The 27,903-nt window shown below is 34.6% G+C and overlaps 2 protein-coding genes and 1 pseudogene across 7 annotated transcripts in view; all 3 read right to left on the bottom strand.

Annotated features, from left to right (window-relative positions):
• Positions 1 to 546: 546 nt before the first annotated feature.
• Positions 547 to 25,753, bottom strand: LOC117076362 (pancreatic alpha-amylase). Of its 2 annotated transcripts, none has more exons than XM_033199760.1 (11): positions 25,627 to 25,753; positions 8,534 to 8,747; positions 8,041 to 8,187; positions 7,031 to 7,228; positions 6,346 to 6,576; positions 5,472 to 5,605; positions 4,561 to 4,683; positions 4,367 to 4,466; positions 2,321 to 2,439; positions 2,085 to 2,210; positions 547 to 770 (listed from the first exon to the last, which is right to left on the bottom strand). In XM_033199760.1, exons 2-11 carry the CDS (start codon positions 8,699 to 8,701, stop codon positions 581 to 583), a joined length of 1,536 nt encoding a protein of 511 aa, XP_033055651.1. In that variant the 5' UTR covers positions 8,702 to 8,747; positions 25,627 to 25,753; the 3' UTR covers positions 547 to 580. The 2 variants fall into 2 exon arrangements, with proteins under 2 accessions (XP_033055651.1, XP_033055652.1); XM_033199761.1 differs by lacking the exon at positions 25,627 to 25,753 and adding an exon at positions 9,336 to 9,493.
• On the bottom strand, positions 9,545 to 10,967 carry LOC117076363 (annotated as a pseudogene).
• The window catches only part of RNPC3 (RNA binding region (RNP1, RRM) containing 3), a 32,000-nt gene continuing 29,593 nt past the window's right edge, over positions 25,497 to 27,903 (bottom strand). For 4 of the 5 annotated variants that reach the window (XM_033199757.1, XM_033199758.1, XM_033199759.1 and 1 more), the window contains exon 16: positions 25,497 to 27,464. The gene's annotated coding sequence lies outside the window, so the exon portion shown is untranslated. The remainder of the gene's footprint in view (positions 27,465 to 27,903) is intronic. The other variant, XM_033199756.1, reaches the window with a different exon arrangement.

Here is a 27,903-nt window from a genome sequence, read left to right on the forward strand (position 1 = left end):
ACACCAAGTCTAAGCAGTTAGAAAAAAAAAAATGAAAAAGAAGAAAGAATATAAAGTAGGAGAAGATTCCAGTGAGTTCAATAGAATTAAGAACTGTAGATTGTATAATTTAGGTTTCTTCTATAGTTTAATGTTATTAACATGAAAAGTACTTGCATATTATAAAAACCATACAACCAGGCTAACTTTGCATGGGAATCAACATTAAACCAGCAATTCCTAACTAACTGATAAAAACACTCTTTGGAAGAATTACAGAATGACAGAAATTAAAGGTAGACAGCTGGGTAAATGATGCTAATGACAACAAACATATTGGTTAAGATGCCTTTCTTAGTTCATATGTTAAATAAGTTAAAGTCAGTCTTCTGAAGCATAATGATGTGCTGACTGTAATTATCTTCTAAATATTCAATAATTAAGTGGGATTTTAATACTATTGAGCTTTTTTCTGAATTTTTCAAGTTGATTACTTATTGGAGCTTTGACTAAAAATTAATGAAATATAAATATTACTGTATATGTAAGAAAAGAAACACACTTGGCTATTGTTTTGAGGATACGCATTTAATTTTAAATTTTATAATTTTGATTCAACATGAATTGCAATAAATGGATCTTCAGCAGAGTTACTAATAGAAAATTGAGCTTTGCCATCATTAGAAACGTAGATTTTAATGCCTGTGCAATTGCCATCAATTTTATCTCCAGAAATGACATCACAGTATGTGCCAGCAGGAAGACCAGTTTGCAAAGTTGAAGAAAATGACCTGGAATAAAATATTTGAGATTTAACTTCAATACAATGAAACGCAGGAATACAAACTAACACAAATAAACAGCATAACTTTATGTTGTAGAACCCTAAGCAGACAAGGTCTCATTAAGAAGAAAACCCATATGCCTCTCTAGTAGGTGTAAATAGCTTTCTCAGGATCAAAGTGAACCTGACAGCAAACTAAGCAAGTCCCTGGTCAGTAGTGAAAATATTACCAGAAAATCAAAGTTGAAGAATATCAGTGAAGATTGGCAGGAACGGTCACACTTTGATAAAAGTGCTACCTTAGTAAAATCAAATTTGTTCTCAACTGAACTTAATACCAACTACTTTTAACAATTTAAAGGGTACTATTTTTAACCTCATTTTTTTCCCCATGAGGTTAAAAAGAATTTGGGGTGTACATACAAACAATCTAGCATTTCTATGAATAAGTGATAGTTTGAAATATAAATCTTTTTCACAAAAATTTATTTTGGTATTCTCATCCACAAAAGAAAGAAATTAAAGAACTAGACATGGGCTTTTTTGGCAGGAAAGAGATCGACTTGACTTATATATTTATTCATTTTTCATCAGTGAAATATAAGTTATATTAGAATGAGCTAAGTGTGAGTATCAGTTGGCCTTGGACAGAGACAATTCAACTGTTTGCAAGGAAGTCTTCTGAGCTATATGTTAGGGAATCATTTATACCACAGGCAAAGGATATAAGAATCACAGATGAAAGGCCAATAATGAGAAGTTTCAGAACTAAAACTCAAATCTCCTGAAGCAAATCATTAACCACAAGATATATATTATTTATATATATGCTTTAAAAATGTGATTTGTCACAAGGAGACAGAGAAGTGAAGAAAGTATACCAAAAAAATGGTAGAGCAGTCCTTGAGAAAAACAGTTAGAAATAAAGGTATTTTAATACCGAGGCAGCATTTTTCCATGATTAAAAAAGCAGGACTACAAGACATGTTCTTTTAATGATTTCACAATCCTTATATTAATTACTTTGTGTATTTTGTGGCATGTGTAGGTGAGCATATGCATGTTAATTCTATATATGTATAAGATACTGCAAGGGTACACAGAAAGGACTCTGCTTACAACAGAAAGCCCTGATGAAAAGAGGACAACAAAGGAGTAACCATCATCATTTTGCTTCTGCCCATTTTTGATCGCTATTGTCTTCTGGCTCCACCGACTAAATGATTTTTCAGATACGATAAAAAGTAAATGAACAGAAAAAAAAGGATGAATCAAGAACATACTGATAGAAAATATTATTTTTTAATTGATATTTACTTACCAGTCATCATTGTTGAAAACAATGAATCCTTTGTCTCCTCTTCCAAAAGCTACTTGGTTGCTCCCATTATCATACCAGTTTGTAAAAGGCTGACCATCCACTACATTGCGGAAAGCAACCATGTTCCTAAAAACACAGTAACATAAAAAAGTTGATATTCTTAAACTTCAACTGTTTTAAATAAAATGCTAAAGAAAGTTTCCTATTAGAGGACATGTCAAAATAAATATTCTCACCTTATTTGGCGCCATCGATGTTCACAGACCCAGTCATTGCCACAAGTAGTGTCTGGATTAATAGTAACTTCTTTAATTACTCCATTATCATTTGGTGGCCCAACCCAATCATTAACATCCTTAATTAGGGGAGGAAAATCAAATTTTAACATACATGTATTTACCTTTTCCTTCTCTTTTACACCAAACCCAACCTATCCTGTTACTTGTGTCTCTGCAGTCAGTGACTTGATCTAGAATCCAATGCCTTCATTAATTTTTATAGCCCTTTACTTGGTCTTCATCATCTCTCTATGCTCAGGTTCTTTTCTGCCATATTAAAAACAAAGGTAACAAATTTTTATACTCTGGTTTTCATTCCAAGGACCTGCAAAGGCTTCTTTGCTCTGTCACCCAGGCTGGAGTACAGTGTCATGATCATAGCTCACTGCAGCCTTGATCTCCCAGGCTCAAGGGATCCTCCCATCTCAGCCTCCCAAGTAGCTAAGACTGTTGGTGTGCACTACCACACCCAGCTCATTTTTTTTAATTTTCAGTACAGACGAGGTCTTGCTAGCTTGCTCAGATTTGTCTTGAACTCCTCAGGTCAGGTGATCTCGCCTGGCCTCGCAAAGTGCTGGGATTACAGCTGTGAGCCACTGCACCTGGCCTGCAAGGGCTTCTTAACATCACTATAAGCCATGCAATGTCATTGAAATGGGCAGGGCATTAGTACCAGAAACACCAAGATTAAAACATGCTCTATTACCAGTAGCTAAGAAAACTTAATCAATATGCATAATTCACTGTGTCTCAGTTTTGTCATTTGTAAAATGGGAATATTGTTTTTCTTTGCTCTAAAAATTAAGTAGTATATCTGAAAATGCCCTGAACGTGACATGTGCTAAATAAATCTTAGAGTCCTTCATGCTTCTTTTTAGATAAATGTACAAAACAATACATCTGAACATTTTTTATTAATTGACCACACTTTTAATATTATGTTTTTTGGATTGGCACTTTAAAAAATACAAATTAAAAAAAAAAATACAGTAACACTAGGACGGTTTTCAGTGTTAACCTTAGAATCATGTCATATGGTGAAAAGTGAACAAAACTAAGAATTTTTAGCATGCAGCAGTCCTGGCAAAGTGGAAACGTTATAGTAATAGGAAAAATAAAAATACTCTCTGACTCTTAACATCAGAAATAAGATCATTAGTAGAAATTATAAGAAGTTGGCTCGATATAAAAGTACACCTTCTAAATATTAAAGCTGTTTAACAATAGAATCAGTTGCCGTACAAAGTAGCGGACTTCTCAAACTGAAAGGCATCTAAAAGAAGCTAGCTAGATATCAGTGTGACTCATAGGAAGGAGGAATTTCTGCTTTAGACATAAAGTCTCTGATGCTGTTTCTGAACCCTTTAGTTTAAAAGAAAACCTTCTACTAGCTTTCCAAATATCTTTACATTCTTATTTCTCTGTTCATTTTTGAAACTACTCATCAGATTAATTTCTTTACCATACTCCCAAAAGTTTTTCTCATTCTTACCTTTCTTGGAATGCTCATATAATTTCCTTCCTCTTATAGGACACTTTGCCTATTTAACTTAGCTCAAATGACTCATTTCTTTGTATTCCATATAACATTTTAAAAGTACTTAACAAACATTTATGTTGTTCTCACTACGGGCAGATGATGTTTTAAGTTCTCTACAAGTGTTGGCATATATAATCTTGCTATCAACCCTGAGGTAGATATGTATTAGAAATACACATTTTACTCCCTGTATCTAGCTCTTATTTTTAAGTGTTTTCTTTTTTCCTGTTGGCTAGGGGGATGTTTGTCATATTTCTGAAATAGCTTGCATACTCTTTTTCAATGAGGAATATAAATTTTACTCCTTTAATATAATCTGCCTAAAATCAGAGCCCTGTATCAGGTTTACACATAATTAAATATTTGTTGAATAAATACATAATTAACAGTTGTCATATTAAGTTAGAACAAGATTGCCTCCTTTTTCTTGAGAAAAGGATATTTTGAACAACTCTAAAACTTACGTTTCCATTTTGAATATTTCTTGGCCAACGGTAGCTTGACATTACTCGTGTAAATCCATAAGGATGAGCAAGCATAAATCCAACTGCCATTTTATACAGCCTGAAAGTTACATAATTATATTATCATAGAATATCAGAATATTCTTACCATCATTAAAAGATGTGTTAAAAAAATAGAGAACTTTGTTTTCTACCTGGCGTCCCAGAAGGTAAGAATAGAGGCTCCTCCAGCCCCATGTCCTCGTTGATTGTCATGGTTATCCACAAAGACAAGTGCTCTGTCAGAAGGCATGAAACCCCAACCTTCTCCCCAGTTTCTATTTTTGAAAAATAAGATATAATTGATGTACCATTTCACAATTGTTTTACAGTAATTTAACTGTGCATCTCTTTCTGCAGGGCATGGCATCTGAAGATTAATTCTCTCTCTAATTAAATGGTTAGTCTGCAAGATATATATTTACACACACATATATATATACACACACACCATACACACTCACGTGTGTAATCTACATATATAGTCCATATTTGTATATACATGTATGGAATACTTATATTTATATTACAATACAAGATTTTTATTATTAAAAAAAGGTCTTTTAAAGGTTTCAGCACATTATAATTTAGAGGAACTCCAGAAGGATCAATATCCATATCACATTATACAGAATGTCAAACTAGATTAAAATAAGGCTTCAATACTGTATTGTTATCATATAAATATTTTAATATTTTAAATTAGTATAGGTAAATTCTATGGTATAGACACTTTGTACATACTTTATAAATGACGGGATTATTTTAATAATAACCCGGCTTTAAAAGATTATATGCAAACATCAAGTCAAATCTAGTATATTCATCTCATACTTAGATGAAAATTCCTAGGGAATGTTTAGGGTTCTGAGGCATACTGTCTTGTGACAGACACTCTAAATACAAAAGATGATTGATTTGAGTTTAGGGCACTAGAATACTTATCATTAAAAATTGACTCCTTGATAGTTGTCTGAATAAGAATGTTCCAGAAGATAACTCACACTAGGGTAGTCTGATTAATAGATCTATGAAATAATTCAGGGGAAAAGTTGTATTTATTTACTTTAAGTAAGACATCTTCTCTCCATCCCACTTGCGAATAACTGTGCCGAGTTTTGCACCATACTTGAATTCTGTCACCCGGCCATTTCCAAAGTAGTCACTGCTTTTAATTGGCTCACCACCCAGATCAATTACCTAGTAGAAATTTAGGAAAAAATAACATTTTTCATAAGGTCTTTAAAGCATTTTAACCAATAAGTTAATATTCTATAACAAATAGCTTAAGCTATTTGTTATTTGTTTTTATCTTGTTTTGTTTTGTTTTTCAGAGACAGGGTCTTGCTATATCGTCCAGGATGGTCCCAAACTCCTGGCCTCAAGCAATCCTGCCACAACCTCCCAAAGTGCTGTGATTCATGAAATCACAGCACGAGCCACCGCACCCAGTGCTATTTGTTATATAAAATGCTCAAAAGGGTTTTTTCTTATTCTTATTATCTCAACAGGTAATATTCTTATATTCTTTTTTTGATTAAGTATACACTACAATATTGAAAGAAACATAATGTCAAAGTTACCTGTTGTCCTGTGAGAATACTTATCTAATTTTTAGTCTTGTACATCAATGATAATAACAGCTCATACTAATACATTTACTATCTGACTGACATTTCTTGATAAATATAAACTCATTTCATTTCCAAAGAAAATAAAGACATAACTATTATCAGTATCCTACATTCTGTGTACCTCCATAAAACCTGTTGTGATAAAGAATTAGATATGCTGTATCTGAAGAAGAGGAGGTTAAAGAACAGTGTTTTATGTAAATGACTCAGTCCTTATCCTACAGAAATTCCATTTTTAATTGAATCTGCCATTAATTTTCTAATGAATAAGATGATATTTTATATGCATATACGTATTGAATGTACCTCCTGGTAAATGAAAGGTTTACTTCCTTGAGGAAACCAGTTACTGTTGAGATTATGCAGTTTGTCCAAAATTGCCTTTATGTCTCCAGGCCACATGTGCTTGGAAGCATCAAGTCTGAACCCTGCAACACCCATGTCAATGAGATTGTTCATATATTCGGCAATCTTGGAACGCACATAATCCTTCTCCAGTGCAAGATCAAGAAGACCAACCAGACGACAATCTCTGACCTGTTGAGGTAAAAACATTATGACCGATTCATAAAACCTCACTTTTCACCTGAGAATCCATTTGCTTATTCATGTATTCAGTAATTCCTCAATAGATATTTTATAGGGACTTCCTTGCATTGGGCACTGGGGATGCTCACATTCTACTATACATGTATCTTTGAAATATTTTCTAGTAGAAAATAGAGAATTTAGGAAATAAAGTTGATGAGCTTTTGAATTGGTTGGAAGATTTTTAAAAGTGAGCTTTTTAAAATTGTGCATTGATTAAAACTCAAATTAATATTTAAAAGTTTTTAAATATGGATTTGAGTTTCTTAAAGTAGTCAAATTTGTTAACCTGTGTCCCTAAGAGATCTAAATTAGTATTTAAACTGAAGTTCAATTGGCTACATGTCTATAATAAAAGGCATATGCCATTCTTTATTCAGATCACTGTCTTAAAAAAAATTACCTGAGTAGCATCATTATAGTTCTCGATATCTCCACTTGAAGTTTGACATTTACCATCATTAAAATCCCATCCAGAATATGGGACTGCTGGAAAGTCCCTACTTCCAGGGTTGAAATAACTTCCACAAGTACTGCTTGTTCCTGCACTCACACCATTACCACACATATGATTAATTACAGCATCCACATAAATACGAACCTAGAAAGCAAAGTTTCTACTTCAGTGTGACTTACAGAGAGGTAGACATTTAAAGTATTATTGATTAAAGTATATAGTGTGTTAATAAAACTCCAAAATATTTCATTATATCTTCTAACTATTTTTCTACAAGATCAAAAGTCAACTGTGAAAGGAAAGTAATGTGAACTAAACACCTATATTCATTCTAGACACTTGGTCAAATATTTATAGTAATGATAAATTGAGAGAACCAGAAACTACCGTAAATAGGAGGAAATGCAAAAAGCCCATTTTGGGGAGACAAAACTCAGATGAGACTGGAAAGGTTACTATTTTGGAAATGTCAGTGGGTCACCAGGAGAAAGCCTGTACTCCTACTTAGCAGTTGAAGACAAATAAGGTAGATATTAGTCTCAAATTATGCTGCTCGTTAAATAGAGAAGCGAGCTATTCACCACGAAAAACCCAGGAATTACTGATGGAAACACAAGTTACCTAAAAATGATAGTAAATATTGTAACTGAAATTATAATTTCTAACCAGAAAAATCTTTCCAGGAAATATGGTTATAAGGGTTAAAATTTGATGTTTTGCTTTAGAAGTAAATTCTGCTCTAAACTTTAACTTATCTCTTTAGTAGATAGAGAACATATACAAAAATATTTACAAAAGTTGAACATAAGACAATATTTAATTTTAAGTTTTAAAGCATGAAGTAAAATTAAAAAAAAATATAAAACATGGAAAACTTTCCGCTCAAAAGGAGCAGGAAAGAAGAGAGAAATCATTTTCCTATCTGTTATTTTTAAAGGAAACTAGAATTCACTTACCCCAACATTGTTACATCTAGTCACCATGTTTCTAAATTCATCTTCATTTCCAGATCTTGTGCATAATTTATAGCTAACTGGTTGGTATCTTTCCCACCAAGGTCTTGAAGGGTTGTAAATTGCAGCATTTTCATTTGGTGGAGAGACCTACAAATTAAACAGTCTTAATAAGCACCAAATTGTGTCTTACTGTATATCATTGGATGTTCTAGAAACTAATCAATAATATAAAAATATTCTTGAATCTTTGTATATGCAGCTATCTTTTGAAAATATTAACAGCACATTGGAGAATTCTCATTGAAGAAAGATTATCTCAGAAACAAAATATAAAGTTGCCAAAAATACTACATTGTTTTTTCCTCAGAAAACTGTTTTACTTAGAATACTTACCTGGGAAGTAAAATGTTGCCCAAGTTTCACAGATCAGATGAGAACACTATTTACTATAAGCACAGTGAATCCTGCAATTTATACTATGAATAATACCCACCTGAACCCCTCCAAATCCCTTGGGAGCTAAATATCGCTCACATTCAAGAGCAATATCCACCCATCGCCATTCAAACAGATGAACGATAGATGTCCGTCCTTCTTGTGTATTTGGGGAATACTGAGCCCAGCAGAACCCAATGGTTAAAAGCAACAGAAAGAACTTCATTTTGCTGTGAAGTTGTCAGTGTCCTTTCCAGAAACTATTTATATTCCTGTAAGAAGCACATTTTACAAAGTAAATATTAGCATCAATAAATACTGGAGGGCAAACTGTCTATTCATAATCTGAAAAGGTTTATCAATAATAATTTTAACAGGTGAAGAACATTAAAAAGTCTCTCATGGAAAGAACTTAAATGACCTTTTAGAAACTAATGTTTCTTTTTTTTTTTTTTTTTGCTTATGTCAGCACTTTTATTTTTCCTTACACAATGACATGTTGCTGTGGCCAAATGTTCTCACATAACAGTAGAAAACCAAAATTTGTTGTCATCTCTTTAAAGATCGAGAATTGTGTACAAAAAACTTTACATAAATTAAAAGGAGGAATACATTTACAAGTATAAATGTGAACTGCTTCCAACTGAAGGCAAGTAACAGCCCACAGGGTTCTGGCAGACAACATAAGCTAAGAAAGGAAACTGGGTCCGATGGCTTGGACTTTCCAACCCTGACAGATTGACAGGACAGAAGCAACTGGTTCAGGAGTCCTTGTCAGCTTCTAGATAAATTCCAGAACACTCAGTCCTGACACATTAATAACCTGCACAGATCAGAGACTGCTGGCCATGCAGACTCACCAAGCCACAGACTTGTCTTCCACAAGCACGTTTTTAGCCATGAAGTGACCAAGCCACATGTACTAAAGATTCAAATCCAACATATGTACAGATACCAAGGGGAACAGTTAACTTGAATGCAAGGTCAAAATCAGCAACCAGTTCTACAGTCCAGTGCTGATATCAGATACAAGCTTCAAGGACAACTTATTTTCCAAGGTTTATTCCAGTTTGGTGAGGCTAGCATGAGGTGTATGCATTTGCCAGGGGCAAATTTATACTTCTGAATTAACCCATGCAGCAAATTCTAGGCATCTGCTCACAGTCGATTTAGAAGCATTTGTGGTGGACGATGGAGGGGGCCAACTCGTTGTACCACTTCTTGCTAGTCCACATCTGCTTGAAGGTGGACAGTGAGGCCAGGATGGAGCCACTGATCCACACCGAGTACTTGTGCTCTGGGGGCGCGATCATCCTTGATCTTCATGGTGCTGGGTGTGAGGGTGATTTCCTTCTGCATCCTGTCAGTGATTCCTGGGCACACGGTGCCACTGGACAGCACCATGCTGGCCTACACGTCTTTGCAGATGTCCACGTCACACTTCATGATGGAGTTGAAGGTGGACTGAGTGGATGCCACAGGATTCCATGCCCAGGAAGTAAGCCTGGAACAACACCTCCGGACAGCGGAACCTCGTTGCCGATGGTGATGACCTGGCCATCAGGCAGCTCATCTCTCTTCTACTGAGAGGAGGAGGAGGATGCGGCAGTGGCCATCTCCTGCTCAAAGTCCAGTGCGACATAGCACAGCTTCTCCTTGATGTAGTGCCTGATCTCCCGCTCAGCAGTGGTGGTGAAACTATAGTTGCCCCTGGTGAGGATCTTCATGAGGTAGTTGGTCAGGTCCTGGCCAGCCAGGTCCAGATGCAGGATGGTGTGGGGGAGGGCGTAGCCCTCATAAATGGGCACCGTGTGGGTGACCCCATCTCCAGAGCCCATGACAATGCCAGTGGTGCAAATAGAGGCGTAGAGGGACAGCATAGCCTGGATGGCCACGTAAATGGCCGGGGTGTTGAAGGTCTCAAACATGATCTGAATAATCTCTCTGTTGGCCTTGGGGTTCAGGGGGGCCCTGGTCAGCAGCACCGGGTGCTCCTCCAGGGCCAAGTGCAGCTCCTTGTAGGTGTGATGCCAGATCTTCTCCATGTCATCCCAGTTGGTGACAATGCCATGCTTAATGGGTTACTTCAGGGTCAGGATGCTGCGCTTGCTCATGGCCATGTCACCCACATAGGAGTCCTTCTGGCCGATGCCCACTGTCACACCCTGGTGCCGGGGGCACCAACGATGGAGGGAAACACGGCTGGGATGTGTCGTCCCCAGCAAAGCCAGCTTTGCACATGCCGGAGCCATTGTCAATCACCAGCACCGTGATCTCTTCTTCCATTGCGACTGGTGGAGGAGTGGGACAGCAGAGTGGCGGGACAACATGGTGCGTGGGCTGACAGAGGTGACTGAGACCCTGTTTTTTTCTTACTGATACAATCTTAACCTTTACAAACCTCTGGCAGTGTGTACACATACACGCACACACATACACATATAACATAAATAAGGACAGTAAATATGTTTACACACATAAGGACTATATTTTTATATACATACACACACATATCTATACAGTCCTTGTGTATGTGGGCGTGTGTGTGTGTATATATATGTATATATATGTATGGTTTGGCTGTGTCCCCACCCAAATCTCATCTTGAATGTGGTTCCCATAATCCCCATGTGTTATGAGAGGGACCTGGTGGGAGGTCATTGAAATTGAATCATGGGGGCAGTTATCCCATACTGCTGTTTTCATGATAGTGAGTGAGTTCTCCCAAGACCTGATGGTTGCATAAGGGGCTTTTCCCCCTTTTGCTCAGAATTTCTCCTTCCTGCCATCAAGTGAAGAAGGATGTGTTTGTGTTTGCTTCCCCTTCCATCATGATTGTACATTTCCTGAGGCTTCCCCAGCCATGTGGAACTGTGAGTCAATCGAATCTTTTTCCTTTATATATTACTCAGTCTTGGACACTTCTTTATAGCAACATGAGAACAAACATATATATATATATATATACACCACAGTATATACTGTATATATATATAACAGTACATATATATATCACTGTCCACATATATAAATATATACTGTCCACATATATAAATTCTTTATATGTGTGTGTATATATATAAATCCTAATTAAATAAGGACTGTATTTTATTTCTGATATCTGTCACTAATGGAAAATAACAATTGAAACCAACTGAATTCTCAAAATATTGCTTTATCTGTATATTTTCAAATTTTTGTCTTGCTTCCATTTCAAACAGAAATATTACGTGATATTTCCATTTTTAAAATCAGCCCTGTTTCCCATCCTTAATTCAAATTTTTGGTTATTTAAATTTCTGCATTAAGATTTAAGAAAACATTTAAAATCTGAAAGCCTATGAATTGGAGAAACTAACTTTTTTCCCCTCGAGCAAGTCATGTGCTTAATATAGTGCATATAGTAGTAGGATTTGTGTTGGTGGTGGTTTTCTCCCTGTAGGCAAATATTTATTGCACCTGATGAAATGCTAAATAAATAAATTTGCATACCTTTTCCTTCTTAATGTAAGTGAAATGCTATGAAAGGGAGTAATAGTACAGGTAGGAAAAACTTCATCCATCCATTCAACAAGTGTTAACTGTGTGTCTGCTTTTTGCTAAGCACTGTAGGTGATGTTCAGGAGACAATGATAAAAAAGACAGGTTTCTGTTCTCAGAGAGTTTACATTCTAGTGGAAAGAAAATGTATTAGTAAATAACAGTAATAGCAACAGTACTAATAGTGATGATAAAAATAATTTCAGATAGCAATAAGAACTAGTATAAAATCATAAAATAGGGAGTGACTTTTCCGTCAGCATATTTTAGACTGGATGGTAAGGGAAGACACCCCTTAAAAGAGTGACTTTATGATGTGATTTAAATGATTAGAAGTGTCCAGTCATTTAGAGATCAGAGAAAGAGCGATAGAGGAAAGAGCAAGAGTAATGTCCCAAGAAAGGAAAAAGCTAATACATGAGACACATTAAAAAGAAATCAGTGTGGCTACAGCACATGTGATAAAGGGTGAGATAAAACGAGATGAGATCAGAGAGGTAGGCCAGATCATGCAGAACCTTGTAGAACATGAAGAAGGAGACAGCTGTTAAGGCTGTAACATGGGGAACTGAAAGACTAATAGACTTTAAAAAGAAAATCACCCTTGCTTCTGGGAAGAAACCAGATTATAGGAGGATAAGAGTGGAAAGAGGTAGATGTTAGAAGACTTTTACAGTGGCCCAGGAAAGAGGTGAGTGGCTTGCACTAGGGCATAGACAAGGTCTATTTCAGAGGTAAACAGGCAGTAGATTTATGAATAGGTTAGAGCTGAAAGATGAGGAAAAAATATTAAATATATAGGTATTTGGGGGTGATACCATTTTTTAACATGAGAAGAAATGAGGAAGTACCAGCTCTGGTGAAGAGTATCAAGAGAGCTGTGGATTTTAACTATTCCACTCTCGATCCTGATGCTCCCCTTTGGTCCTTCCCCCAGCCAATCCTGTGAACTCTATTCATTGCAAAACTAGAAGTTCCTCACATTTTATATGCAATGTCATACCTCCATGACTTTCCTACTGGTTTTCTTTCCCATATCATCCCCTTCCACATCCAACTTAATGTGGAAGCAACTAATTTTCCTTCCACATTAAGTTGAAACCACAACTTTATGAAGCTTACCTTTATATTACCAAGCACAGTTAGCTTCTCTGCTGTATGAAAGCTTTTTAATTTATATGACATTAAGCTATATTTGACTTCTATTGTAACTATATTATAAATAATTAACAATTTACTTGTCATTCTGGATCAAGCTTCTTGAAGGCAGACTTCATATCCAGTATTTCCAAATCCTAGTAAAATGATTGACATTGTCTTATGTGCTCAATAAATGGCTATAACATGAAAACTCTAGGTTCCAGGTATTGTGCAAAACATTGGCATAGCATGGGTTATGTCCTCACTGATTTTTTAAAAATCAATGAACTCTATATTAGAAATTGTTTAATACACACGACTCTAATCCCAGCAAAAGTGTTGTACACATGATGGAACTAAGGCCCAAAGAGATTGAGTAAATTGTCCAGGCTCATGTGGTAAGTTACAAAGACAGGATTTGATAATAAGTCTTATTGCAAGTCAACATTCTCTGTATTACACTAATGTTTCTCCTAGAATTCTAGAGTTGTGATGTCTAATGTGGTAGCCACTAGAAACAACTGGCCACTAACCAGTTGAAATATATGTAGTTTGAACAGAGATGAGTAACAGGTGTAAAACACACTCTGGATAATGTGAAAATAAAATGTAAAAAAATGTATATTTTTATGATGATTACATGTTGAAATAACATATTGTGACACATTAGGTTAAATAAAATTTACCATTAACATTAATTTCCCTAGTGTCTTTTTGTTTCTTTTAATGCAGTTGGTAAAAAATGTTAAATTACATATATGATTTACATTCTATTTCTTAGACAGAGCTGTTCAAGAAGTTATGTTCAGTTAGAGAAGGGATATATCCATACACAAAAACAAACAATAAAGTGAAAGATATGAACATAATTTTAAGAGGGTTACGAGTAAAGTGCTTCAGGATTTAATTGATAGGAAAAGTTCTTTCTGACAGATGGGAATAAGGGGAGACAAAATTGACTTGAAGAACGGGTTTGACATCAATGAAAAGAGATAGGTAAAATTACTTTTAAGTAAGAAAAATATGTAGAAGAGCAAGGAGAACGGCAAGAAGTCAATACAGTGTTTTAGAAATTTAAGTCAAGTGTGAGGGAGCCATGGCAGTTAAATTTGGAAAGGTATATTAGGGACACTCAAAATCAGGGAGAAGAAAAAAAATACTTTCCTCAGAAGGTTTTTTGGTTGTTTTAACAGGAAAGTAGTAATAAAAACTTTTAATTATATCAGATGGGCTAGAAAACAAAGAGATAGGAACATTAGTAAGCAGAGCAGTGATGGAAATCTGAACTTGGATTATAGCAGTAAGAATGAAAATTAGGGAAGTGTGATAGATTGTTATATTAAAGGGCATCCAATGAATGAAACTTCCCAGTATCCATACCTATATGGAGTCTCTTTCTAAATAGACTATGGAATTAGCTTGATATTTATTTTATCCAATGAGATATCAGCAAACAAGACAGAAGCAAAGTTTGACTGGGGTTTGCAGAAGGGAGTTTGATCTCTTGAAACTCTGAGATCATACATTGTGCTGTGAGCATAATTGGGATGAAAGATCACTTGAAGTCTAGTTGTCCCTAGTCATTCCAACAATCTGAGTTGACTCATCAGCTAATAGTTGAGTGATATGCCAGGAAAAAACATGGTATATATAGTCAGCCCTCCATATCCATGGGTTCCACATCGCCAGATTCAACCGCGGAAGAACATATTTTTAAAGAAGGATAGTTGTATCTGTGCTGAACATATAGATTTTCCTGTCATCATTCCCTAAACAATGTAACTGTCTGCATAGTATTCATATTACAGTAGATATAACATCTCTAGCAATATAGAGATGGTTTAAAGCATACAGGAGGATGTGCATAGTTTACATGCAAATACTATGTTATTTTATATAAGGCACCTAAGCATCTGTAGATTTTGGTATCCATGGGAGGTCCTGGAACCAATACCCCACAGATACTGGAGAGATGACTGTACAGGGCTTGGTACTATCTGTGGTTTCAGGCATCTTCTGGGGGTCTTGGAATATATACCCCTGGAATGGGGGGGAAATGTTTATGTAAAACAGACAGGGGAGATACAACAGACTTGGTAGAGACTGTACAGAAAATGGTGGTTAATCAGATATAAGAGAATAGCGAATATAAAGAGTGAAATGGGGACTCCGTGATTTAAAGTTTGGGTGAGTGTTAGAAAGGCCATGTCTTTATGACTGATGGTGCAATCTAAAGGCAGATTTGGTTTAGAGAAACCGATTAACTAATATGGGGACATACTGACGTAGAGGTACCACTTTCAAAACATATGGGTATATAAAAACAATAAAAAAAGATATGAAGAAAGAAGCAGAGAATTGGGAGTTTTCAACAAGCAATGATTGTCTGAGAAATGGAACACTAAATACTTAACTGATTTAGCACAGACACTGAATGAAACAGATGCTATCCCTAATCAACTACTATATAGAGGGCAGTACACACTGGCTGAATTATCAGGCCTGGAGAGTTGTATCCTTGAGGGCTGACAAAATACCAAAAAAGATGTTGGGTGAAGCCACCATCTTTACAAATGATGGGTTATAGGGAGGAGGAAGGGAGAATAAAGAGGTGCCTTCAAAGTAGCAAAGGGAGTTTTATTACCTGAGATGATTTTTAAAAAAACAAATAGGGAAGGAAAATTTGCAGGGAGTACAAGATACTAACTGGATACGGGTATCAGAATCTAAATAGAAAACTGACTAGATAGTGATACAGGGCTGATGGTGTGAAGAGTTGACAGTTAGAGAAGAGGGGCACCATTTGAACTTTATGCTTGACTCAAGGTTCCAAATGTGAAAATGTAATTGTTAGGAGTTAAGACAAACTATAAATCCTGACTTTTCCATTTATAACCTCTGTGATGCTGGAAAATAACCTCTCTAAATGTATCTATGAACTAGAAAAAGTAATATTTACCTGATAGAGTTATTGTGATTAAACAAATGCTGCAAATAAAGCTGTTATCCCATTGCATGGATACGGCAAAAGCTCAATATGGTTGATAGTTACTTTTGTATTGGTATTTTTACCTGGTCCTATTAAAAATCCTATCAACTCATACTGTCTTCCTGCTTTCACTCTACTAACACGTGGCCCTTCTGTCTTCCCATTCTACTTTTCTGAACTTCTAATGTTTTCTACTTCTCAGAATTATTTTCATTTCTACTAAAAGAATGGGCAGAGATGAAAAGGAATCACCAATATTTTATTCCTGCAATTTTTTCCTTCCTTCCCTCACACTATTCCCTCACTATTCAATAAGCAATAGCTTATTGGCTTAGGATTTCTGGCATATCCACGTTAGTTTTGAAATATACTTTTCATCTATGCCACATTAATAAACTCTGTTCTTGTAATAACAAATCAGCATTTTTCACAATGCATTTGGAATGTTGGTAAAATAAGGGATAATTTACAGACATAATTTAGGGAATTAGCACTATATGAAAGGTAGAGTTAAACACACATATAATAAGCTTCTAGTAAGATCAGGCATTGTCATATATTTTCTCATTCAATCTTAATTTTAACCTCAAACTAGCAATCTGAAGTGCTATATACCCCATAGGAGAAGCATTACAACAGTTAAAGTATATTTATGCCTTCTGAAATAAAAATCTGCACAAACAATTCTTGGCATCTTTGGCATCAAAAACACCAGCACCAAAAATAAGGATTTAAAATAGTTGTTATATCTACTTTCTGGAATAGTTATTCTAAAAGAGTTATCCTTAGAGAAGCTATCCAGTTATTAGTAACATACAGCATTATTGCCCATATTTTGTACTTCCTAGAATGCTCTACAAAGAGAAAACTTCCCTTTACTCTAAAGCTCTAATGGTTACTATAATGTGCCAAATGACATATCTTGGGAATTCCCTGAGAATATGAAATAGGACATTTGATAATATCCTGACAACAAAGCAATAGTCACTAAAGATTATGTGTATTTGGAGTGTCAAAACATATCCTCTCTTCTCATCTGGGCTCATATAAAAAAAAAAAAATATATCCAGTGTCAAGAACTAACTCAAAATTAGCCAGTTTCTGAGGGTCTCAAAAGTATTTTTTCAATCAATATCATATATGAGGTATTTATTTGACATCCATAATATACATGGCATTATAGGGAAACGGTTCTAGTGTAAATGCAGTATTCCTCTTAACACATCAAGTACCATAAATTTAATCCTTTAGCTTAAAGTTTACCTAAATCACACCAAAGCCATGACTTAAATAAAATGAAAGAGCTCTATTAAAATGTCAAGCAGAAAGTAGCAACTTCCAAATAACTTGTCTTTCTAGAGCTTCCTTTCTACTTATATAAGTATCAGTTATTTACAAGTTCTTTCCCCCAGCCAAAGTAGCCTCACATTTGTACCAGATACTATAGTTTTTAACATGCAAATGAATTAACACTGACAAAAAAAAGGACAAGTTATCTATTAATGTCACTCATAGTTCTTGGCCTAGATGCCTTATAAATATCTTTGGAAGTAATTTAATGTGATTAAAAATTACAACTGAAATACTTTAATGTCACATTTATGAACTTGATCAAGTTAGTTGTTTCTCTTACTAAAAAATAAAAAGTCTGAATTCCTCTGAGTTTTGCAATAAATTATGTACGATTTTCTTAAAATAGTAAACCTTCAACCACCAGCCCTTCCACCAACAGTTTTCTATTTTTCTTCTGAAAATAAAATAACAAAGAAAATAAACCTGAACTCAGGATAAATTGCATGTGAAGGTTAGAGGAAAGAAAGCACAGATAATCAAGTTTGCCTAACAGATCTATGAAATCAGAGACACCTTTTGAGCCAAGGTTAAGACACACTTTCAATATAAATAGTACATTTTGTACAGCACAGCACTGAAACATGATTTGTCAACAAACTGAAAATAGATTGTGAAACTCTATATCAAATCATGTGACAGAAACCACTTATTTCAAGACAAAAAGTTGGCAGAGCACTTACATGATACTCAAAAAAACATTAAAATAACTTACTACTTTAACTTCTTTCAATCAGCAATCTCCCAAACCCACAGTTCAGTGTTTTTACAATCATAAAATAACAAAATCTCACAGTTCTGGTTTTGCTTTTTCTTCAGTTGGAAAAAAAAAAAAAATGCTGACTTTAGAATTTTATAGATTTTCTATAACCTCTTACTTTCAATATGTGGCCCTACCGTCCTACTCCAATTCTCCAAATCAGATTTCTACAAGCAGTCTTCTCTGAACTCCAGTATTGCAACAGGTTGGTCACTACACTCGTTTCCTAAGCAAACCACTGTGTTCTCTCCTCTGCTCAATTTGCTGCCCTGCCACCTCTTCTTACTACACTACATCTCATCTGCTTTCTTTTTGTCTTCGTTCCTTTTTCTACAATACCCTCTCCCAATCTCTAATTTTTTTCCCTGAACCATTTATATTTATACCAATATATAGGAAATATATAGAGAATAAACATATATGGAATAAAATAACCTTAATAAAATAATCTTAAAAATAAAAAAATATATAAAATAAAATAACCTCCTTAATAAAATAACCTTAAAGACCAGATTGACATAGGACTGGGTTAAATTAGTTAAATGAGACTAGAATGTAAGCAAAGTCACAAAATCAAAAATTTAACTCTTCGAGATCAGCCTGGCCAACACAGTGAAACCTGTCTCTACTAAAAGTACAAAAATTAGCTGGGCATGGTAGCTGGCACCTGTAATCCCAACTACTCAGGAGGCAAAGGCAGGAGAATTGCTTGAACCCAGGAGGTGGAGGTTGCAGTGAGCCGAGATTGCGCCATGGCACTCCAGCCTGCTCAACAAGAGCGAGACTCTGTCTCAAAACAAACAAACAAACAAACAAAATTTAACTCCATGCGTCACCATCTACTAGATGCTTCACCATGAACATTTTTTTTCTATATGAACTTTAGAAAAAAATTAAAGTCTATGGATTTCATACTAGGTCCTCAACTAGAAAATGAGGATATTGTTGAGATATATATATATATATATATAAAATAACCACTAACAACATATAGTTACTATGTGCCATTTCCATACATTACCACTTTTACTTCTCACACATGCATACCCTACATGATAGAAATATGATTATCCCCATTTTTAAAATGAGAAAACAGAAACACTAAAAATTTATTATGGCCAAATTGTAGTACATGTTGGGACTGAATTTCAAAGCCAAGAAGCTTAACTCCACAGTGAGCTCTTACCTACTAATCAGTATTATATTCCCTTTCACTGGATTGTTAGAAAAATCAAATAAAATATTATGTGAAAATATTTTAAAATCTGAGTTCTGCTTAATCAGATTAATTTTTAAAAGATTAACAGTAGTAAAAATTCTTCAAAAATAATGTCTTGGAAGATTAAAAATACAGGAGTAATTTCAAAAATAAAAATGACTGTAAACTGGAATAGAACAGTGTCCAAGTATTCTAAGGTCACATTATTTGTCTTTGGCAGTGGACATAGGCATTAACTTTGGACTTTGAGAATATGCATGGGTATAACCAGTGCTAATCATTAACAAAACAGAAAGTGTGCCTAATTCCTGTGGTATAGGGTAAAAAAAAAAAAAAAAAAAAAAAAAAAAAACAGGTTAATAAAAATAATTTAAAAGAAGGGAAGAATACAAAAAATGAGTGAATAAAGTGAATATAGCAAACATAACAATAATTATATCCAATGTAAATTGATTGTTTCTGCTAAATGCATTTTCAGACAGATTTTTTTAAAAACAGAGATACAAAAAAGGTAAAGGTAAAGCTAGAACCAAATAACCAATGTAAATTCTAACCAAAGGAAAGAGAGTGTAGCTTTATTAGTATTGCACAAAGATCTAAGGCAAAATTAATGCCAAAATAAAATGGTTGTAGATTCATAATTAAAAATGTTTGACTCTCTGACTAGAAATTCAACAAATATGTGTTTACTTGCTTTATAACATGTTTAAAATTGCTAAAACAAAAAAATTGACAGTACAATAATCAAGAAGTCCACCATTATGAGAGAGTTTTAACAAAACCATATTAAGAACAAGCAGATTTGAACAAGTTTTAATTAACCTGACCAAATGCACATATGGAGAACACATTATTTTTTTAATTGTCTCTATATAGTCAGAAGTTGAGTCTTTTAAAGGATTGAAATAAAACAGAATATTCTAATTGGACTAAGATCATATAGCATGCTCTTGTTAATATGAAAATTTATTTCCAAGTATTTTGCTGTTATAAGAAGTGTTATAATGAACATCTGTATACATGTTTACACATGGGTAATTCTGTAGGCTAAATGTATGTGAAACTTGAAGCATATTTTTATGTGTTCATATTATGCAAAATTGCCCTTACAAAGGTATCAACTTTTACTCTCTAGCAGCAAATATTATAGTACCTTTTGCAACACTCCCACCAAAAATTAGTATTATCATAGCTCTAATTTTTGCCTAATAGATTAAAAATGATTTGTGTTTTTCCCAATTACTAGCAAGGCTGAACATCATTTCACATTTTTTTTTTTTGCCTATTGAGTTTTCTTTTGAAATTTGCTTCTTCCTTTTCCCATCTAGTTTTGCTTTATTATTTTTTTCTTATTGAATGTTTGGAGTTCTTATGTTATCATTTGTCATGTATTGCAAATATATTGTCCTAATAGATCACTGTTTTTTGAAGTCTTTCCATTGCAAAATTAAGTAATCATGGATGCTGGTAAGAATTAGGACAGTGCCAAGGTATGCCTGCATTATTATTTTTTGTACAACTACAGTCATGCATTGCTTAATGACAGGAGTATGTTCTGAAGAGTAAGTCTTTAGGTAATTAAGCCACTGTGCAAATGCCACAGATTGGACTTCCATAAACCTACATGGCATAGCCTATTCCTCCTAGGCTACAAACCCGTAAAGCATGTTATTGCACTGGATACTATAGGCAACTGTAACACAATGTACTGGTGTATCTAAATATATTTAAACATAGGAAACTTCCGATAAAAATGTGGCATAATAAACTTAACTGGATCACCATTATATATACAGTGCATGACTGTATTTACCATGCAAAAGGTTTTAATTTTTAAAGTGATTATTTGTTTAACTACAGTGGTTCCTCATCCCTCCATATCCATGAGGAATTGGTTCCAGGACTCCCCATGGATACTTAAAGCAACAACTGCTTGAGTCCTTCATATAAAATACAGTATTTGCATGTAACTTTTACATCATCTCAGATTACTTATAATAACTAATGCAACGTAAATGCTATGTCAAAAGTTGTTATATTATGTTGTTTAGAAAATGACAAAAAAAAAGTCAATACATGTTCAGTACAGATGCAACCATCCTTTTTCTTGTCTTATCCTTAGATCTTGTTTAATAAGATTAAAGACCAAGTGGTAAGGAAGATGGGAAAAGAGACAGAGGAACAATGTATTAATTACAACTTTTTTTTTTTTTTTTTTAGCTGAGGTCTCCCTATGTCACCCAAGCTGGAGTGCAGAGATGCAGTCGTGGTTCGCTGCAGCCTCAAACTCCTGGGCTTAAGTGATCCTCCCTCCTCAGTCTCCCAAGTTGTTGGGATTACAAGCATGACCTATTATGCCCCGCAATGGTATTTTTGTTGTTGTTTACAAAGTTAAATGCCATTATTTTTTATATTGAAATATCTTTTAATACTTTTTTTTTGAAATATTACTGATTACTTAGAACCCAAAGTCTGGAAACCATTGAACAAATTTATTCCAATAGTCTCTTTCACTGTTAACATTCTCTGATCCTATGTTTATTCTTCTCTTGGCTTTCTACATCCTAATGGAAATATGAAAATCAAAGAGCTTAAGGAAATTTTGTGGCTGTATCAATCAGGACAGAATAGGTTATTCTGCAGTAATAAAAGAAACTAAAATTTTTCAGTGGCTTACAATAACCAAGTTTCTCATGTTCAACTAGGATCAACAAAGGCATTCTTATTAGTCCTTTTGTAATGTCACAAAAACTTCATTTTGACACACGCTTTAGCAGTCGGGAAGTCCCCAAAGTAAAACATTATTTCCGCTCACATTTCACAGCCGAAGCAAATCACATGGACATTCCCAAATTCAACAGGATGGGAGTATTTCATTTGCAGGGAGGATCACTAATATTTGTGAAAAATAGTACACTGCATATATGAGATCAGAAATAAACAGGAAAAATAAAAGAATTTTCATTGGAGTGAACATTTGAAAAACAAGAAATGCGAGTTTAAATATATATATTTTAAAAGAAAAATACAATATATACAGAGCTTCCCACACTCAACCTCAGTCTCTTACACCTCCATCTTTTCCTTCGACAGCAAGACATTCAATTTCTTCTGAGTTTATATGATCATTTCTATGCATGTTTTTGTGACTTACGTCATCTAACGTTTCCTTAAACAACATATAACGGTCTTTTAAGTAGTTACCTTTTTCTAAGCTTTGAAAACTTTCATAAAATTGCTCACATCATCTTAAACTTTTGGATATCCAAAGATCCTGGTATATAAATACCATATTAAGTCCTATTTTATAATTTACAAAAAAATTAAAATAAATTTTATGTAATATATATATATATATATTTTGAATCCTCCTCCATCACCCAGGCTGGAGTCCAGTGGCACAATTTTGGCTCATGGCAACCTCCCCCTCCAGGTTCAAATGATTCTCCTGCCTCAGCCTGCGGAGTAGCTGGGACCACAGACATGAGCCACCATGCCCAGAAATTTTTTTTGTATTTTCGGTAGAGACAGGGTCCCACTGTGTTGGCCAGGCTGGTTTCAAACTCCTGACTTGACGTTGATCTGCCTGCGTGGGCTTCCCAAAGTGCTGGGATTACAGGCGTGAGCCACTGTGCCTGGCGACCTTTTTCATTTCTAATTGATACCTTTTAAATGGATACAACCGCCTCAAGTCTGTATACATTAGTCATAGATGTTCTAGTCTTATTTGATTTCCTATCTTTTTCTTCATTGCTTAGGCCTTGTACATGTTGGGTACAGGGTATATCTTTCCTGATGCTTTTTCAATGTTTTGTTTGTGTGTGTTTTAAGATTTCCTATTAGCTTTTATGTGGACGCTCTAATACCATTTGTTTTCAGAAAATATAGAGCGGGATATTTAGCAGCTTAAGCACTAGGGGTGAGAACTTTCTATTCCTCTTGAAAACCATCAGTTCTACCCCGTAAGTGTCTGACCCAGGGGGTTAGCTCACGTATCTACTGAATGATCCTACTGAGGTCATTATTTTTTAGTATGCATTACTAAAGATAATTAAATGTAATAAAGCATCTTACAGTTGACACATTAAAGAACTTTCGATTACTCACAAAAGGAAGTGCTGTCTTCTCACAGGGTAGTAAAGATAAACTGATTACTACAAGCACACAGCACAGTTCTTGTTGAGATTTCAAAATTCATTTACATAACCTTTCAGTCTCCTAGGTTCTCAATTTCTTGAATTTATCTCCTTCCATCATCACCTTGCCTCTAAGCTACTCCCATCTTCACATCCTAAAACTTACAATCACTAAGTACTATACTCTAATATTTTCAATTTCAGTCACCCCATTCTTATTTAAATCTCCCAAATTTCTAGTTCCTACCTCAAGAACTCCAATGCATCTTCAACCACACTGCAATCTACAATTGATCATACGATTTTCCATTGTCTCAACCTTATTTTCTCACTTCAATCCTTAACTCAGATTACCTTCCATATCCCTCTTTTATAGTCATTTTCTTAAATATAACAACATCTCATGACTGACTGTCTTACTCACCTAGGGAAATCTCAACTTTAAACTGAATTCTACTTATTCAGTGACAGCACCTATGCTGAACTCAACTGGTGAAAAACACAAAACCACGTTGACTGATACCACTTAAATAAACCACAGACTGCCTAAGAGTTTGTTTACTTTCCTGCATTCCTGGCTATCCATTTTACATCTCCTTGTCCTTCCTTAATCCTTCATGACTTCCTCCCTCTTTATGACCTTGTTTCCTAGTTCACTGAGCAAATATAACAAAAATTTGACATGCTACTCCTATCTACTGAACAACAAACATCTAGAACTCTATAATCTGCCCTTTATCCTACTGTTACTAATGAGCTGTTTGTGTGCCTACCTTTAAAACTAACCCTTCTATTTGTATACCAGATCTATGATTTCAGCAATATCCCTCTCTTTCCTGCATTGTTTTTTTCTCTCTACTGAATCAGTCCCATTAGCATACAAACCTGCTATATTATCGATCTTAAAATAAACAGTGTTTGGATATTACATTACCCTCCATTAACAACCCATTTCTCACATCCCCTTGAAAGCAAGACTCCTTAAGAGTTGTCTTCAATACTCACTATGTTAAATTCCTCACCAACATTCTCTTGAATACCTCCTCTTACTCCTGACATCCACCAAGTTTGTCAACATCAAGGTCCCAAATGTTGCTCTACCCAATGCTTAATCCTAAGAACTCATCTTTCCTAACTCATCAAGAGAGCTAATATATTTGATCACTCCTTCCTATTTGAGATACTTTCTTCATTTAGCTTCTAGTTATTCCTCCTTAGTCTTCTTTAACAGTTCTTTAACTATTTGATATCTCACCATTTGGATGCTCAGGGTTCACTGCTCCATCCTTCTAATCCCTATCTCTAATGTTCTTACTTTCTCTACCTCACAATGCTGTAAAAGGTAAGAAGCTATGATTCACAACAGCATTTTTACAGAAGAGCTGAGTCTTTTTGGGCAGTGCCTCTAAGGTACAGGTGTAATCACAGACTCAGGAAAGTATCTGTAAGAATAAATCAAATTAAAAAAAGAATGTTTTCCTACGTATATACAGCTGAAACTAATTTCATTAAAGGAACAGAATAATTGTACATGGGAAACATTTTCACCTTTGAGTGATGTTCTGACAGATGAAAGATTTGGGGGTACAAAAATGGAAGACTGTATTACGGCAAGGATACAAATTTTCTAAACTGGGATAAATCGCCCGCTTCCGAAAAACCAAAAGCCCAATAAAACTCAAAGCCAGACAAATATAAAATAATTACAAAAAACAAGATTGCAATAAAAAAAAAGTGAAAGCACGCTGGTATCCAGGTAATTACAAATACTGCCTTTTAATTTTTAAAGGCAGTATTTGTAATCATAAAAAAATTATAAATTTTATATATTTTTATAATACTATGTTTTCCTAGATGTGTTAAACCAGATAAAAAATACAAACACCATTTTATTGGAAAGAAACCAATTTATTATATTTGAGGAAAGACATTAAAATACATGTAATATATTTCCAATTCACTGATTTAAAGGCATATCAATTTAATTTTTAAATACACTTTCAAAGCTGTTACGCACAGTTCCATAGTCCAGGTGGTCAATTTCTTCCTCTCAAAGTTGGAAAGCACTTGAAGGACACACCAGATTCAAAAGAAACCTAAAACATCACAAAAGCCCATTAAAAATAATAAGTATAACACAGTTCATTAGTTTAAAAATAACTGAAAGCTGAACCATTTATATTTAGAAAATTAGTGAATCATGTCAGTATAACAAAATTTATCTAAATAACAGCTTATAAAGAAACTGATTTATAACATTTACAAAATCATTTTAACTGTGCCTATAGAAAAATAGTTACAATTTCAATATCTATAGGTTTTATACTTTTAAGATGATAATAACCAAGTTTTGAATTGTTTTCATAGAACTAATAATAGTAGCAGATTTTTCAACAAAGAAACACGGAGGCTCCAACCCTCTATTCTCCTAGTGATTAATATAAGGTTGGATGGCTAGGTTGCTACCAGGTACCTAACCATTTTACTCTAACAAAGCAGTGTCTAAAATGGCCAGTTCTTAGAATTACTAGGAAAATCTTTTCAAATCAGATTCTTATACTCCATTCCCAGAGATGCAGATGTATTGGTTCTAGGGTAGAGTATAGGTATTTTATGCATTAAAAACTCTTCTTTGGTGGTTCTCAACCTTGGTTGTACATTAAAATCTGTTTGAGAGGTTTATTCTAACATCTGTGCTACACTCCCAATACCTTCAATCAAAATTCTGACCAAGAGAACCAGGCATTAAGTTTTTTTTTTTTTTTTTAGGAGGGAGAGGGTCTCACTCTGTCACCAGGCTAGAATGCAGTGGTGTGATCATGGCTCACTGCAACCTCAACCTCTGGGGCTCAAGTGATCCTCCTGCCTTAGCCTCCCAAGTCGCTGAGACCAGAGATGGAAGCCACCACACTCGGCTACTTTTTGTAGGGACAGGGTCTCCCTACATTGCCCAGGCTGGTCTCAAACTCCTGGGCTCAAGTGATTCTCCCACTTTGGACTTGCAAAGTGCCGGGATTACAAGTATGAACCACTGTACCCTTTTAAAATTAGTATTTCATTCAAGTTCCAGATCACTGTAATGTGCAGCCAAGACTGAGAACCACTGTTCTTGGCGATTATGGTCATCAGTCAGTTGGGAAACCACTATTCCTATATAACTGCCAAGACTGTTTTTCACTTAATGCACTACCCTTAGTCAGCATTATGTGTTCTCCCCTCTATTACACTTTTCTTCTCTTGTTTAGAAAAAGAAAGGGGAAAGAAGAAAGATACTTCTATTGCTATCTATGTCAAAAGAGACTCACTTAAGACTTTAAATGAGTGGTCTGCTACTCTTTAGAATTTACATAGTAATCCAGACATCTTAATTTTCAATATAAGTACTTTTTAAAAGAAAAACATGTCCCTTGCCCAATTAAATTTTAAACACATTATAAATACCTAAACCAGATACATTATACAACAGAAATCATGCTATTGAATTAGGTTTAGGAAATATACAAATAGAAGAAACAAGACTGTATTCTGAGTTAAAGTAAATGAACACATTCTCTAAGTAAGTTGACCTGATTCACTAACTTTCCCTCAAAAAATTATATAACCTAAAGGACAGCACAGAAAATTCCACAACAAATCTAAAAACACATAAAAGATTTGTTCAATCTATACAAATAATTTTAGAAATATTTCATTTGAATAAAGTGTAAAAAAGTATTGCTTAACCTGGATCAACAGGTGGGGGAAGGACAAACATTTCTAAGAAAAAAACAAAAAAACACTGCCCCAAAAAGGATACGACAAGAAAGGATACACTTTGCATGACAGTATTACAGCAGTATTTACGCAGGAATGCTTCTAAAGAAGAACAGCAGAATGCAGTTTAATTTTTTTTTTCTTATTTTTCAGCACCAGATTTACAAATAAATGATTTTTTAAAAATACAGACTGAAATCCATCTTTTCTCTAAAGTGTTTATAGGACTTGTGACTACCCAGTATAGACATACAACACAATTCAAATATTCAAGCCATCTCAGAGGGACTAAACATTAAACAAAATTTTCTCTTATTTGCTCATATTTGTCAATTAAACACCAATTGTGATTGTGACCAATTTACTTCATGTTCTTTTAGTTAACAGAGGAAGAAAAATTTAAATAAAAAACAAAGGAATATATTTCCACTTATTTCTTGAACAATGTAGCAAATATTAACATTTAAAATATTTAATTCTACCATATTTAATCATCAAATTAAGTATGCACTAAAATTACTTGTTTTAAAGACAAAAAAGA

Source organism: Trachypithecus francoisi, unplaced genomic scaffold (assembly GCF_009764315.1).
Source record: "Trachypithecus francoisi isolate TF-2019V2 unplaced genomic scaffold, Tfra_2.0 Lachesis_group5, whole genome shotgun sequence".
Taxonomy (NCBI): domain Eukaryota; kingdom Metazoa; phylum Chordata; class Mammalia; order Primates; family Cercopithecidae; genus Trachypithecus; species Trachypithecus francoisi.

What these genes read in the sequence shown, in the direction of transcription:
- LOC117076362 (XM_033199760.1), bottom strand. Translation starts at nt 8,701, where the DNA reads ATGAAGTTCTTTCTGTTGCTTTTAACCATTGGGTTCTGCTGGGCTCAG. An exon ending in CTAGATGTAACAATGTTGGG is followed by an intron (nt 7,229 to 8,040) that starts GTAAGTGAATTC and finishes TTTGCTTTCTAG; the next exon opens with GTTCGTATTTATGTGGATGC. An exon ending in GTTTTCAACAATGATGACTG is followed by an intron (nt 771 to 2,084) that starts GTAAGTAAATAT and finishes ATTTTATTCCAG; the next exon opens with GTCATTTTCTTCAACTTTGC.